Below are 15,551 nucleotides of genomic sequence, written 5' to 3'. Positions count from 1 at the left end.
ATTATTTTCTGACGAAAATCTGCAGGGGATCTGTCAATGGGCATGGACAGAGATGATGTATATCTGAGCGTGGGCATGCATGCACAACATTGTGAATTTAGATCTCCTACCTTTACAATGTGTGAGGTTGTAATCTGAAACCTATTGGGTAATGCCGCAATCCCATTCTAGCATTCCCATTCCATAAAAGGGATTGCGTATACTGTAGCACAATCGCTTCACAGCTCCAGGGTCCCAGGTTTGATTCCCGGCTTGGGTCACTGTCTGTGCGGAGTCTGCACATCCTCCCCGTGTGTGCGTGGGTTTCCTCCGGGTACTCCGGTTTCTTCCCACAGTCCAAAGATGTGCAGGTTAGGTGGATTGGCCACGCTAAATTGCCCTTAGTATCCAAAATTGCCCTTAGTGTTGGGTGGGGTTACTGGGTTATGGGGATAGGATGGAGGTGTTGACCTTGGGTGGGATGCTCTTTTCAGGAGCCGGTGCAGACTCGATGGGCCGAATGGCCTTCTTCTGCCCTGTAAATTCTATGTAAATCTGTGCTTAATCTCATCAAGGTTAGAAAGTTCAAATCTTTCTGATCTCCTTATAATCTCTTCCTCCTCGGGATCTGATCAGACATCAACAACTTGCATTTATATAGCAACTTTCGCAAAGTAAAATATGCCAAGGAATGTTATCGCAGGAACATTATCAAACTAAATGTGACATAGTTCTAGGATGGGAATTATAGGGAATTGAGGGAAGCATTCCCAGATATAATGCACATGATCGTCATTTGGCATTCTGCTGGCAGCCTTCACGCATTTTTACACACAAGCATACAACACCACAACTGTATTATTGAACTTCCCAATGCAGTGTTAGCTGAGTCCTAGAAACAACCTGCCTACTTCCCCTGCCAGCCAAGGAACCATCAATGGACTTAAAGGGACTTCATTGAGAATAGTGAGGAAACCCCCCAAAATAATAATTGAAAATGATTCAAAATAGTTTCCCCCAGGGCATGGGGTGAGGATAAGTCCTTGTTTATGCATTTGCCATCTGTTTATTTCTGTCTTTCAGTGAGGAATTCATGGGCCACATTGACATTCGAGATATAACTCTGAAAGCATCAGTACTTGATCCCATTTTAGAAGTCAATTGGATATACAAAGCTTCAGAGAAGTTCATCAATGCAGTGCAGGTAAAATCAAAGGAAAGAAATGTTGTTGGAGACATCACTCTGTAATGATAACTATTTTTCTTCACACTGTAGAATATATCATCATTGTGATTGCCGTTATGCAGAATCGCAAGGTTTTTTTCCAGGGCTGGGATTTTGCCATTCTTGGCAAAGTGTGAATACGGGTGGTAAAAGCAAGATTGCCATGGCAATGCCCCCCCGCCCCATCATGGAATCTACCCTCAAACCACCAGGGACTCTCCCGTAACCACCATGGATCCCCTCTTGCACCATGGAACTCCCACACCTTCCCAGTTTCCCATTTTACAAAACCTGTTGTAAATCTTAACCGGGGGAGGGTGGGAATTCTCTACATGGGGGGATAATACAATGGGAAGGCCTGCCAAGTCCATAGAGTCCTTAGAATCCCTACCCTGCAGTACAGAAGGAGGCCATTTGGCAAATCGCGTCTGCATCGATCCTCCAAAAGAGGACTCTATCTGGGCCCACACCCCGCCCTATCCTCATAACTCCGTGTATTGATCATGGCCAATCCACCTAGCTTGAACATCTTTGGACTGTGGGAGGAAACTGGAGCACCCGGCGGAAACCCACGCAGACACGGGGTGAATACATGTACAAACTCCACCCAGACAGTCATCCAAGACCTGAATCGAACCCGGATCCTTGACGCTGTGGGGCAGCAGTGCTAACCACTGTGCCACCATGCCGTCCTGTGTATGGTAATGTGTTATATTGTGGTTCCTGTCATTGCGTGGCTGGAACTCTGTTACCTCACTGGTGGGGACAATCGGGCAGGGAAATTCGGCTGGTGTGAAAGCCATTTAGGGAATCCCCAAGATTCTCTGCCCCTGCTGCTATTTCTGACAGGGTAGACCCCCCCCCCCCCCCCCCCCCCCCCCACCCACATTTTAATGAGTGTATTCCACTTCTAAATAAAAGCATGTTAAGCCAAGAATGATTTCATCATTCATGGTTTAAAAATATTACAACGTAACCATTTGCATTTTCCCTCTGTCACCTGTAACAGTGGCGACTAGGGGCTTTTCACAGTAACTTCATTGCAGCGTAAATGTAAATTGTGACAATAAAGATTATTATTATTATTGACCATTGCTAACATTACATATACATTTACAGTCTTAAAATCAAGTGGTGTCATTCATAGAACATGAAGCTACTTCATTTGTATATTCACGTTTTAAAAATAAGTCGTCATTCCAATGAAGTTCTGATTAAGTGCTTCTACGTGATAATATTATGCTCTTTAATCAACAATGAAACACATCTTTACATTTAACTGCCTGAGGTTGTTGAACCTTGTGCACTTGTCAAATTGCTGCCTCAGCAGGTTTTCCCTATTTTCAAAAATAGATCAATAAAAGACCAATGGTTAATAAATGTACAACACACTGCATCTTAACTACATGCTGCATGTTTCCACTGCTGCACGCTGAAAACAAGCGTCAGGTTCTGACCTTCAAACATGCACCAGGAAAGGAATTTCCAACTAAGGGAAGAAATGAGAATGTTTTCCATTTGGAGGATTTCCTGTGACATTGGTGACTGTAAATTAAAATATTTATGTGTGCATGAGTTTGATGTCGTGTTGATAATACATTCTGCTTTTCTGAGAGGAAGATTTGCTCCTTTAAGGCCGCTCATTGATTTGTTTTTATTCAATGAAATATTAGGTAAGGGAGCAATTGAGCACAAGAGGCAGGAATTTCCTGTTTTTGTGAATGTGCTTGGCATTCATAATCTTGAATCTCTGCCCATATTTTTGACTGAGAAATTAGGTAATAATGGAAGAATAGCATAACAGGTGACAGTCCATCTTTATCACTCCAACAAAATGAGATCACGGAGTACTTGGAAGTGCATGATAAAATAGGACTGAGTCAGCATGGCTTCGTCAAGGGGAGGTCATGTCTGACAAATCTGTTAGAGTCCAACAGGTTTGTTTCAAATCACTAGCTTTCAGAGCACTGCTCCTCCCTCAGGTGAATGAAGTGGTAGGTTCCAGAAACATATATATATATATTCACCTGAGGAAGGAGCAGTGCTCCGGAAGCTAGTGATTTGAAACAAGTCTGTTGAACTTTAACCTGGTGTTGTAAGACTTCTTACTGTGCTCACCCCAGTCCAACAACGGCATCTCCACATCAAATCTGTTCGAGTTCTTTGAGGATGTAACAAGGAAGTTGGACAAAGGAGAACCAGTGGACGTGATTTATTTAGATTTCCAGAAGGCCTTTGACAAGGTGCCGCATAGGAGACTGTTAAATAAGTTAAGAGCCCATGGTGTTAAGGGTAAGATCCTGGCATGGATAGAGGATTGGCTAACTGGCATAAGGCAGAGAGTGGGTATTGATGCACGATCAATTGCACAAAATACTCAGATTGGTACAACTGTGGCTTTATTGCAGTCAGATACGTGGCCTCCTGCTGCAGCTGGCGAAATGGCAGATCAGAGGAGGACACGCATATTTATACGGCTCCTTGTGGGCGGAGCTAGATGGCAGGGGCTATTGGCGATCTGTAGTGCAGGTCTTACCTTACATCCCCTAATACAGGTGCACACAGTGATTCACCACATTCACCCCCTGTTACAAATGAGTCCGGCAGGGGTTGCATGGAAATATATACAATGTTGCAAATAATTTACAGTGGGGAGGGAAAAAAATGTCCATTTTGATGGTCCGGTGCCCGTCAGAGGTTCAGTCGATCCAGTGCTTTGACGATTCGTTGGGAGCGACGTAACGGTGGCGCCGATGTCGGTGCTGGCGGTGCTGGTGCTGGCCAGTAGTCGGATGACCCTGGGAGCGTGCCAAAATCTTCATCGTCCTCTTGCGTGGGCAGGGGAAAGAGGGATGGACCTGGTGATGTTAATGTTGGGAGTGCTGGGGGAGGGGAGGGTGGCGCGTGGGTGGGGGAGTGTGTTGGAGTGGAACCTGAAGGTGCCAGGTCCCTGAGGGAGACAGTATCTTGGCGGCCGTCGGGGTACGCCACATAGGCATACTGGGGGTTGGCGTGGAGCAAGTGTACCCTGTCCACCAACGGGTCCGCCTTGTGGAGTCGGACGTGCCTACGGAGCAGGACCGGTCCTGGAGCTGCGAGCCAAGTTGGGAGCGACACCCCGGATGTGGACTTCCTGGGGAAGGTAAAAACACGTTCATGGGGTGTATTATTTGTGGCGGTGCACAGTAGAGACCGGATGGAGTGTAGTGCATCAGGGAGGACCTCCTGCCAGCGAGAGGCTGGGAGGTTCCTGGACCGTAGGGCCAGCTGGATGGCCCTCCAAACCGTCCCGTTCTCCCTCTGTACCTGCCCGTTTCCCCGGGGGTTGTAGCTGGTCGTCCTGCTGGAGGCAATACCCCTGCTGAGCAGGAACTGACGCAGCTCATCGCTCATGAATGAGGATCCCCTGTCACTGTGGATGTAGGCGGGGATTCCGAACAGAGCGAAGATTGTGTTGAGGGCCTTGATGACGGTGGCAGACATCATATCTGGGCATGGGATGGCGAAGGGGAATCTGGAGAACTCATCAACCACACTGAGGATATATGCGGTCGGTGGAGGGGAGGGGCCCTTTGAAATCCACGCTGAGGCGTTCAAAGGGGCAGGAGGCCTTCACCAGGCACGCGCGGTCTGGCCGGTAGAAGTGCGGCTTGCACTCCGCACAGACCTGGCAGTCCCTGGTGACTGTCTGTACTTCCTCAATGGAGTGGGGCAGATTGTGGGCTTTGACGAGGTGGTACAGTCGTGTGACCACCGGGTGACCCGGTCGTGTAGGGCCCGGAGTTGGTCTACTTGTGCGCTGGCACATGTACCTCGGGAAAGTGCGTCTGGGGGCTCGTTGAGCTTACTGGGGCGATACAAAATCTCGTAATTATAGGTGGAGAGCTCGATTCTCCACCGCAAGATTTTATCATTTTTGATCTTGCCCCGCTGTGTGTTATTGAACATGAAGGCTACCGACCATTGGTCAGTGAGGAGAGTGAATCTCCTGCCGGCCAGGTAATGCCTCCAATGTCGCACAGCTTCAACGATAGCTTGGGCCTCTTTTTCGACGGATGAGTGCCGAATTTCAGAGGCATGAAGGGTGCGGGAAAAGAATGCCACGGGTCTGCCTGCCTGGTTTAGAGTGGCGGCGAGGGCGACATCTGAAGCGTCGCTCTCTACTTGAAAGGGCAGTGTCTCATATACTGTGTGCATCCCGGCCTTGGCTATGTCTGCTCTAATACGGGCGAATGCATGTTGTGCCTCGGTCGAGAGGGGAAATTGAGTGGACTGTATAAGTGGGCGGGCCTTGTCCGCATAGTTTGGGACCCACTGAGCGTAGTAGGAGAAGAACCCCAGGCAGCGTTTGAGGGCCTTGGGGCAGTGGGGGAGGGGGAGCTCTATGACAGTCGGGATCGGGCCCCAGAAGTCCATTTTGGACTACATAGCCGAGGATGGCCAGATGGGTCGTGCGGAACACACACTTCTCCTTGTTGTACGTAAGGTTGAGGAGAGTGGCGTTGCGGAGGAATTTAGCGAGGTTGGCGCCGTGGTCCTGCTGGTCATGGCCGCAGATGGTGACATTATCTAAGTACGGAAACGTGGCCCGCAAACCGTACCAGTTGACCATTCGGTCCATCTCCCATTGGAAGACTGAGACCCCGTTAGTGACGCCGAAAGGAACCCTAAGGAAGTGATAGAGCCGACCGTCCACCTCAAAGGCAGTGTATGGACGGTCGATTTACAGATGGGGAGCTGGTGGTAGGCGGATTTCAGGTCAATTGTTGAGAAGACCCGATACTGCGCAATCTGGTTGACCATATCAGATATGCGTGGGAAGGGGTACGTGTCGAGCTGTGTGTACCGATTGATGGTCTGGCTGTAGTCCATGACCATTCTGTGTTTCTCCCCCATTTTTACTACTACCACTTGAGCTCTCCAGGGGCTATTGCTGGCTTCGATGATACCCTCCCGAAGCAGCCGCTGGACTTCGGACCTGATGAAGGTCTTGTCCTGGGCGCTGTACTGTCTGCTCCTGGTGGCGACGGGCTTGCAATCCGCAGTTAGATTGGCAAAGAGGGAGGGGGGGGTGAACCTTGAGGGTCGCGAGGCCGCAAATGGTGAGTGGAGGTAGGGGCCCGCCGAATTTGAGGGTGAGGCTCTTGAGAATGCACTGGAAATCCAGGCCCAGCAATAGTGCAGCACAGTGGTTGGGGAGGACGTTGAGACGGAAACCGCTGAATTCTACGCCCTGGACAGTGAGAGTGACCGTGCAGAACCCTCGGATCGGGACAGAGTGGGATCCGGAGGCCAGGGAGATCCGTTCATGGGCGGGGTGGACCGTGAGGGAGCAGCGCCTTACCGTATCTGGGTGTATGAAACTTTCGGTGCTCCCGGAGTCCAGCAGGCAAGAGGTCACACGGCCGTTGATTTTCACCGTCGTCGAAGAGGTGGCCAGGTTGCGAGGACGGGACTGGTCCAGTGTCATCGAGGCGAGCTGCGGGTGGTCATCCGAGGTTTCAGATGGAGAGCGTCGGCGACCCAGATCTGGCGTTCCAGCCCCCTGGGGAAGACAAGATGGCGGCGCCCATCTGGCGCACATTGTGGGGGTGGGACAATATGGCGGCGCCCATGGCCCGCACGTGGGCTGGGGGGGGGGAGAAGAAGGCGGCACCCACTGGCCGCACGTGGCCTCGGGAGGAGAAGATGACGGAGCCCATTGTGCGTTCGGCAAGGGGAAGGGGGCGATTGTGGGAGCGGTAGCGGCGACTGCGCGGGCCTGGCACACAGCTGCGAAGTGGCCCTTTTTACCGCAGGACTTGCAAGTGGCGGCGCGGGCCGAGCAGCATTGGTAGGGGTGCTTCTGCTGACCGCAGAAGTAGCAGCGGGGAACCCCGGGGTGCGCGGATTGGTGTGCGGCGCAGGCGTATTGACTAGGCAGGGCCCCAGCCAGGGGATCATTTGCGGGGTCCAGGAGGTGTAGGACGGGTGGGCCGCGCGGCGAACGGGGTAGGCCTGCACATTACGAGATGTGACCGTCATGGAGAGCGCTAAAGTTTTTGTCTCCGTTAGGTCGAGCGTGGCCCCTTCCAGCAGTCATTGTCGGATGGGGTCCGACGCAATCCCCGTTACGAACGCGTCGCGCATGAGGAGATTGGAATGTTCGGTGGCCGTAATGGCCTGACAGTCACAGTCCCGTACGAGTGGGATTAGGGTCCGCCAGAAGTCTTCGATGGACTCACCAGGGAGTTGAGAGCGAGTGGCGAGTACGTGCCTGGCGAAGAGCGTGTTTGCTTTCTGTGCGTAGTTCTCTTTTAGGAGTGCCATCACTTCCACATAATTCGGGACGTCCTGGATCAACGGGAACACGTTGGAGCTCAACCTGGAGTATAAGACCTGAATCTTCTGAGCTTCTGTCAGCGTGGGGGTTGCAGCATTTCACCAGCTGCAGGAGGAGGCCACGCATCTGACTGCAATAAATTGATGCACTATCAATTGCACAAAAGACTTAGATTGGGTACAACTATGGCTTTATTGCAGTCAGATGCGTGGCCTCCTACTGCAGATGGCGAAATGGCAGATTAGAGGAGGTCATGCATATTTATACGGTTCCTTGTGGGCGGAGCTAGCCGGCAGGGGCTACCGGCGAACCTGTAGTGCAGGTCCTATCGTATATCCCCTAATACAGGTGCACACAGTGGTTCACCACAGGTATTAAAGGGGTCTTTTTCAGGATGGCAGCCGGTGACTAGTGGTGTACCTCAGGGGTCTGTTCTGGGACCACAACTTTTTAAACATACATTAATGATCCGGAGGAAAGAACTGAAGGCATTGGTGCTAAGTTTGCAGATGATACAAACATCTGTAGAGGGGCAAGTAGTATTGAGGAAGCAGGCTAGCTGCAGAAGGACAAGCTAGGAGATTGGGCAAAGAAGTGGCAGATGGAATACAATGTGGAAAAGTGAGAGGTTATGGACTTTGGAAGGAGAAATGGTGGCATAGACTATTTTCTAAATGGGAAGATGCTAAGGAAATCAGATGCACAAAGGGACTTGGGCGTCCTTGTTCACGATTCTCTTACGATTAATGTGCAGGTTCAGGCGGCAGTTAGGAAGGTGTGGTGAATTATAAATACTAATAATCCACACTGTATTGTACAACATGTGATGAGCCTGTACCTCGTATTAGATCATGTGTAGTTGCGCGGCTCTACCCATAGGGGAAGATGAGGAGCTTGTACTGGACTCCACCCTTGGCTCCGCCCATGGCTCCTTCCCTTAACCAGAAGTATAAAGGTTGATGTTGTGAGCCTGCCTGCCAGTTCATCTGGAGTTCATCTAGTCACAGGCAGGCTCTGTTGTAAGACGATTAAAACCACTGTTCACTTCTAACCACGTGTCGCGTGAATTGATGGTCTCATCAGAAGGCAAATGCAATGTTAGCGTTCATGTTGAGAGGGCTAGAATGCAAGACCAGGGATCTACTTCTGAGGCTATATAAAACTCTGGTCAGGCCCCATTATCTAACGCCCTATATCTAAGGAAAGATGTGCTGGCCTTGGAAAGGGTCCAGAGAAGCTACACACGAATGATCCCTCGAATGAAGGGCTTGTCGTATGATGAATGGTTTAGGACTCTGGGTCTGTACTCGTTGGAGTTTAGAAGTATGAGGGGGACCTTAATGAAACTTACAGGGTACTGCGTGGCCTGGATAGAGTGGACGTGGAGAGGATGTTTCCACTTGTAGGAAAAACTAGAAACAGAGGACACAATCTCAGACTAAAGGGACGATCCTTTAAAACAGAGATGAGGAGGAATTTCTTCAGCCAGAGGGTGGTGAATCTGTGGAACTCTTTGCCGCAGAAGGATGTGGAGGCCAAATCACTGAGTGTCTTTAAGACAGAGATAGATAGGTTTTTGATCAATAAGAGGATCAGGGGTTATGGGGCAGGAGAATGGGGATGAGAAAAATATCAGCCATGCTTGAATGGCGGAGCAGACCTGATGGGCCCAGTTGCTTAATTCTGCTCCTATGTCTTATGGTCTAATGCTGGTGCCAAGAACACAGTGGTGAACAGACACCTAGCGTGATTAGGCAATAGATCATGGAAAGTAAGGAGTTTTGTAACACAACAGCCATTTTATTGCTGGAAAGTGGATTGAGAGGAACATTCTAAGGGGAGCAATGTTAGGTCTTTAGTGGCTAGATTCAAAACTTGGTCAATGCTAATTGGGCTGTCAAGGAACTGCAGACATCACAAGCTTGCTGTAACATTCCATTCCCATTGGCCCTTCTTACCCAGCAGCGAATGCTTCCATGCATTCGTTGGACAGTTGGTTCATGTTGTGGACCGAGGCTAACAGCGTGGGTTCAATTCCCCTACCGGCTGAGGTTATTCATGAAGGCGCAACTTCTCAACCTTGCCTCTCGCCTGAGGTGTGGTGATCCTCAGGTTAAAGCACCACCAATCAGTTCTCTCTCCCCCCCCCCACCCCAAACGGAAAGCAACTTATGGTCATCTGGGACTATGATGACTTTATTTCACGTAGAGTATCACTGGGGACCCACTGAGGAAACTTAATCCTGAGAACCTCACTGTGACCAAGGATTGGGGATGAATGGTGGGTCAATCAGATGTCACCCAAACTGCTCCAATGCTGTAGATTTGGGCTGTGGTGGAAATCCTGGCTTCGGGCTCAAAGCTGTAAATAATCATCTTGGTTGCAGGCTCTTTGTTCTTGGTACATTTGTGTTAAATGAAAGAACACTTTCGGCATTTGGTCAGTTTCTTTGAAACCGCCAAAGACTTTTTTCTTTACCATTTTTGCCACTATCGTTTCTCACTGGTTTCTGAATATGAGGTGAAATATGATTGAAGTTTGCTGAATGTATTTAAGAACCTAAGTATAAAAATAACTGTTTCAAATTCTGACCTTTTAAATTTTAGTGCGGCTGACATGAGCAATTATTTATTTTCAGTCACAAATCAATGTAAGGCTAACAAGAAGACTTAAGATGGAAAATGTCCCATGGCCACAACTGCCAGTTGATATTAAACAGGTAAATAGTTATTCAATTATGCACAGTAAGTGTGTCCATCAAGAAATGTCATTGAATAATTTTCACCTTTTTTATAGCCATTTAAATAGTAATTTGATGCTAATTCTAACTAAATGGATACTGAGGTCCGGATTTTCACTTTCGAGGCTGGTTGCGAGAGTTGAGAAAATTCCAGGCTTGGCTCTCCTGCCTCAGGAGAAAATGCCCGCAAGGACAGAGTGTGCATTGTGGGGAGGGGTGAAGGGACAGTGGGTGGTGAGTTGCAATCGAGCTAGTCGACACTGCGACGGTAAGGGGCTGCAGTCCAATGGGCTCCCTCTGGTTGGTCTTCTCTCTCTCTCCCTGCAGCTGTGAGCCATCTTCTCCTGGGGGGGGGGGGGGGACACACTCAGACGTGACCAACACAGGGGCTCTGCAGCCAGTGGCATGTATATGCAGGGCACCGAGCCATGCCAGGTGGCGTAGGTGTGGGCATGTGGTGCAGTGTGGGATGCGAAGAGACTTCTTCCATGGCATTCAGCAGTATCTCCGGCCCTGTATCTACCAATCTCGGGGCCGCTTTTCCGGGTGGCATCTTCTTGGCATTAATGAGCGTGTGTGGGGACTGGGTGCTTATATGCAGCTCCATCTTGTCAGGGTCGCTATGCCAATCCCAACGGCAGCAAATCCGATGCCAGCATCAGTTAGAATCACTAGTTCTACGTGGTGCCGGTGCTGGTCCATTAGCATGAACTGAATTTCTCCAGGATCAGCGCCGCTATCTGGGCCGTAGAACACCCACGATTCAGTCCCGACATTGGTACTTAGGGCACGATTCTCCGGCCTCGTTACGCACTCCCTCAAGCGAAATGAGGCTGGTGAATAGTGGGAGAGGCAAAAAACGAGATCTGCGCCAGGCGGCAAACAGTTTGCGATGCAGCCGGCCCGCTGCTGTAGGCAGAATCGGGATCTCGCTGTAGCGTGGCGAGAAACCAATTATCACCACTTTGCCCAATTTCTATACAATTAATGGGAGCCACCCCATATCCAACAGGCTCCCGTCATTCAGCGGCCTCCCCAGCAAGTGGTCACGCTGGCGCCAATTAGTACCCCTTTTGAAAAACGTGAACTTTGCAGAAGGACGTCTGTAAGTTGCCAAGGAGGTGAGGAGCCATTTATGCTCATAGGGCATATATTGACACCCCAGTGCTCGGTGTTGGGGGGGGGGGGGGGGACCCTCGGCTGGGAGACCACCCACAGGGGAGGGTGGGGTGAGGCACTGGGGGGGCAACCGGGATCAACTGCTCCAAGCACCTATACATCAAATACTGTCCTACCACGTGAAAATATTGAACCCCTGCAAAAACATGTATAGTTCCATACAGGCTAAGTATTCTCGGGTAGTATTTGTGACAGTTCCATTGCATCACCAGCTGTCTTGTGGAGTGGAACTCCTGCCCATTGCTTTGACTCCTCCAAATCCTAAGGATAGGGGTCATTAACATTTGATGGCATATGCTTACATGAGAAATTGCATTATTAATGAAATTTCAGAACTGCTGAATGTAGTATCAGACCAGCAGCCTGTCTCGCTGAAAGGGTTTTCAACAGGACAATTGATTGACCACTTTTTGCCCCTCATTGGTAGGCTCTGAACCAGGGATTGACTGGCCTAAAAATGATCTTTTATGCATGCTTTCTACAGCTATAAATACCACTGACCATATCAAAGGCACATTGGGCAGGATTCCTGGATGAGACCCACTCAACATAAAACCTCAAACTGCTGTCAGGGTATGGGTAAAAGATGGGTCTTTCCCCAGAAATCGGAATGTTCTGTTGTGAGTGGAATTGTGATGGACCCAGGTTCTGCCCTAAATTTCAGTGTATCTGCTGACTCTGCATCCAAAATCTACCCCTATGATTTTCATAAACTTGAATTAGATGAGTAACTTCTTGGTGAACACCTTGCAGTGACTACTTAACTTCCGTATTGGACAAGCAGGAAAACCCAAAGCATTTAAAACAAATATAGACATACTGCATTATTGGTTTTTGAAACATCCATTCAAGATAATTTATTCTCAGCTACTTTTAATTGTTGCATTCATCAATATACCGGATAACCAGTTGTAAAATATGTTTCTTCAAGTATGTTTTTGCTCTTCCAAGCCTTGTTTTGTTGCATTTACAGATAATGTTGGATTCCATAGAGGATGGTCAACTGGTCAGTGAAACTATAAGAGGGAGGATACAAAACTTTTGTGCTGTTCAACTTCTTGGCATCTTAGAGAGGTGAGACCATTGCTGTATCTGAAAATATTGTTGCAGATGACTTCTATCATTCTTCAAAACTATAACTACTTATCAAATTGTTCAGAATATAAATACAATTCTGACTGTAGCCACTCAAGAAGGCAGCTCACCGTCACCTTTCCAAGGGCAACTGAGATGGGCAATAAGTGCTAATGCTCACGACCCATGAATGACAAAAAAAAATTACAGCCTTTGTTGCTAACAGAATTGAAAATGTTTTAACTAAGTGCACAACTTAAGTGCATGAATTGAATCTGGTTTTTTGGCACAGTGCTGAAATTATGAGGCAACATTAAATTAATCACAGGCTACATCCCGTTTGATTCTAAATCACACAGGAGCAGTGTCGGGTCAGATACAGCATGATGCAGAATCATCAGAATCGCCAGGATTCAGAGTCATACAGAAAGTATTCCAGTAATCCCCTCCATGAGCATGCAAAAATCTATTTTTTTTAATAAATTTTTTCAATTCAGGGGCAATTTAGCATGGCCAATCCACCTACCCTGCATATCTTTGGGTTGTGGGGGTGAGACCCACACAGACACAAGGAAAATGTGCAAACTCCACACGGACAGTGACCCGGGACCGGGATCGAACCCAGGTCCACAGCAGCGTGAGGCAGCTGTGCTAACCACTGCGCCATCGTACCGCCCTACAAAAATCTATTTAAAATAATGCAGAATGTGCAATGGCGATACACACAATTATGTCATATCATATTGAGTAATATTGATTCATTTAAACTGGAATTTTTCACAGATAATACATAAAATAACAAGTGTAAAAGTCATGGAGTAAAGCACATGTGTCCTCCACACTGTGTGAACTCATTGTTATAACAATTGCACATAGCTTCCTTGGGGCTCGGTAACTACAGAGCTGGAGAAAAATAAATATTTTTATTAGGTGTTTGCATCTCACTGAGGAAGGTTCAAGCCAATTCGCATCCAACAACTTGCTGTGAAAACTCAGATTTTCACAGTGCTTAGCACTGTTGCTTCACAGCGCCAAGGACCTGGGTTCAATTCCCGGCTTGGCTCACTGACTGTGCAGAGTCTGCACGTTCTCCCGTGTCTGCGTGGGTTTCCTCCGGGTGCTCCGGTTTTCTCCCACAAATCCTGAAAGACATGCTTGTTAGGTGATTTGGCCATTGTACCCGAACAGGCACCATAGTGTGGTGACTAGCGGATTTTCACAGTAACTTCATTGCAGTGTTAATGTAAGCCTACTTGTCACACTAATAAAGATCATTATTATTATTATTAATTCCATCACAGCAACTGAGACAATCAGCAACATTCTAAATAAAACAAACTACAGCAGTCTAAAATAAAGATCAGTCCACCCTGTCTCCCAATGTTAATGAATCCGTTAAAATAGTCAGGATTTGGATATTTGCCAAAATATAATCAGTTCTTCCTTGGGCCAAATCTTGGGCGGGATTCTCCGTAGCCCGCGCCGATATTGTAATCGGCGATCGGGTGGAAAATCGACTCTGATGTCCAAATGGGCTGGTGGCGGTTTGATGCCGGTCAGCCGTGCTCCATCCCTCAGAAATGGCGTGATGCAACGGTGTTGGTGCATCATAGGCCGGCCGTCCCGCGATGCTCTGCCCTCGATGGGCCGAGTTCCCCATGGCGTGGGCACGTGTGGTCTCAGTGGTCGGAGACCCGGGATGGCGGCTGCGGACTGTGTCCAGCGGCGCCCACTCGGCCGGGATCCGTGACGTTGGCCGGGCGACTTCATGAGGGCTGGGTGTGCTGGTGGGGTGTGGCCAGGGGGTGTGCTGTGGGCTGTGGGGTTGTGGATGGCGGGTCAGGTCCGTGCATGGCCAGAGCCATGCTGTACCGCGCGACCGTTGCAGGTCATCAGCCATGCACATGCGCGGTCAGGGACCCGGCCATTCCCCAGCCGTTTACGGCACAATAGTCGGGAGTTTCACCCGGCACCGCTGCTAGTCCCTCAAAAGCCCCGGAATTGGTGAGGATTTCACACAGAAAGTTTGGTCGTAAAAGACCACACACACGCCATTGGTGTCAACACTTATTCGCTGAAACGGAGAATCCATCCCCTTATCTGTGCACTAAATTTCATTGAAATCTTTCTGATAGTTTTTTGAGATTCAGACAGCCTAACCAATAGGGGCAAAACATTACTACTGCTCAACATCAGTGGCTGAGGTAATTAGTTTGGCGGGGGGTCGGAGAATCCCACCCCCTATGTTCTTTGGGAATCGAATGTGTTGGAAACAAAGACTAAATTTAGTTTATTTACATTGATTTTTTTTTAATAAATGTTTTTTATTCAGTTTTCATGTTTTATATTGAACAAATTACAAATTGTTAGAGAGAGAAAAAAAAACACGCAAAAATTAACATATATATTTACAGGTGAGCATCTTCGTAGTAATAACTGTGGCCTCCCCCTCTTTGCCGGCATACATATTTTACATTCCCCAACATGTTTATTGGCATTTATTTAGTTTGGTTTTGGGCCTTAGCTAGCCATCAAACCCCCGTAACGAGCCCGTAGCCCCCCCCCTCCCCGCCGGCTACCTTCCCCCGACTATTCTTCCTCTTGTACGTTGGCCACAAACAGGTCCCGGAACAATTGCATGAATGGCTCCCACGTTCTGTGGAAGCCGTCGTCCGACCCTCGGATGGCGAATTTGATTTTCTCCATTTGGAGAGAATCCGAGAGGTCGGACAGCCAGTCTGCAGCTCTGGGCGGTGCTGCTGACCGCCAGCCAAACAGGATTCTACGGCGGGCGATCAGGGAGGCAAAGGCAAGGGCGTCCGCCCTCCTCCCCAGGAATAGATCTGGCTGGTCTGAAACCCCGAAGACCGCCACTATCGGGCATGGCTCCACCCTCACCCCCACCACTTTGGACATAGCCTCGAAGAAGGCTGTCCAGTACTCCACAAGTCTGGGGCAAGACCAGAACATGTGGGCGTGGTTGGCCGGGCCTCTTTGGCACCGCTCACATCTGTCCTCCACCTCCGGGAAG

The 15,551-nt window shown here is 49.0% G+C and overlaps 1 protein-coding gene across 1 annotated transcript in view; it reads left to right on the top strand.

Annotated features, from left to right (window-relative positions):
• The window catches only part of LOC119962244 (exocyst complex component 3-like protein 2), a 56,232-nt gene that overhangs the window by 4,065 nt on the left and 36,616 nt on the right, over positions 1 to 15,551 (top strand). The window contains exons 2-4 of the mRNA XM_038790234.1: positions 1,063 to 1,183; positions 10,166 to 10,246; positions 12,420 to 12,520. Coding sequence (XP_038646162.1) covers positions 1,063 to 1,183; positions 10,166 to 10,246; positions 12,420 to 12,520 — 303 coding nt within the window. The remainder of the gene's footprint in view (positions 1 to 1,062; positions 1,184 to 10,165; positions 10,247 to 12,419; positions 12,521 to 15,551) is intronic.

The sequence above is a fragment of the Scyliorhinus canicula genome, chromosome 2 (assembly GCF_902713615.1).
Source record: "Scyliorhinus canicula chromosome 2, sScyCan1.1, whole genome shotgun sequence".
NCBI classification, from domain to species: domain Eukaryota; kingdom Metazoa; phylum Chordata; class Chondrichthyes; order Carcharhiniformes; family Scyliorhinidae; genus Scyliorhinus; species Scyliorhinus canicula.
Note: the sequence above shows the minus strand (reverse complement) of the source record. Positions and strands in the feature narration are given on the sequence as shown.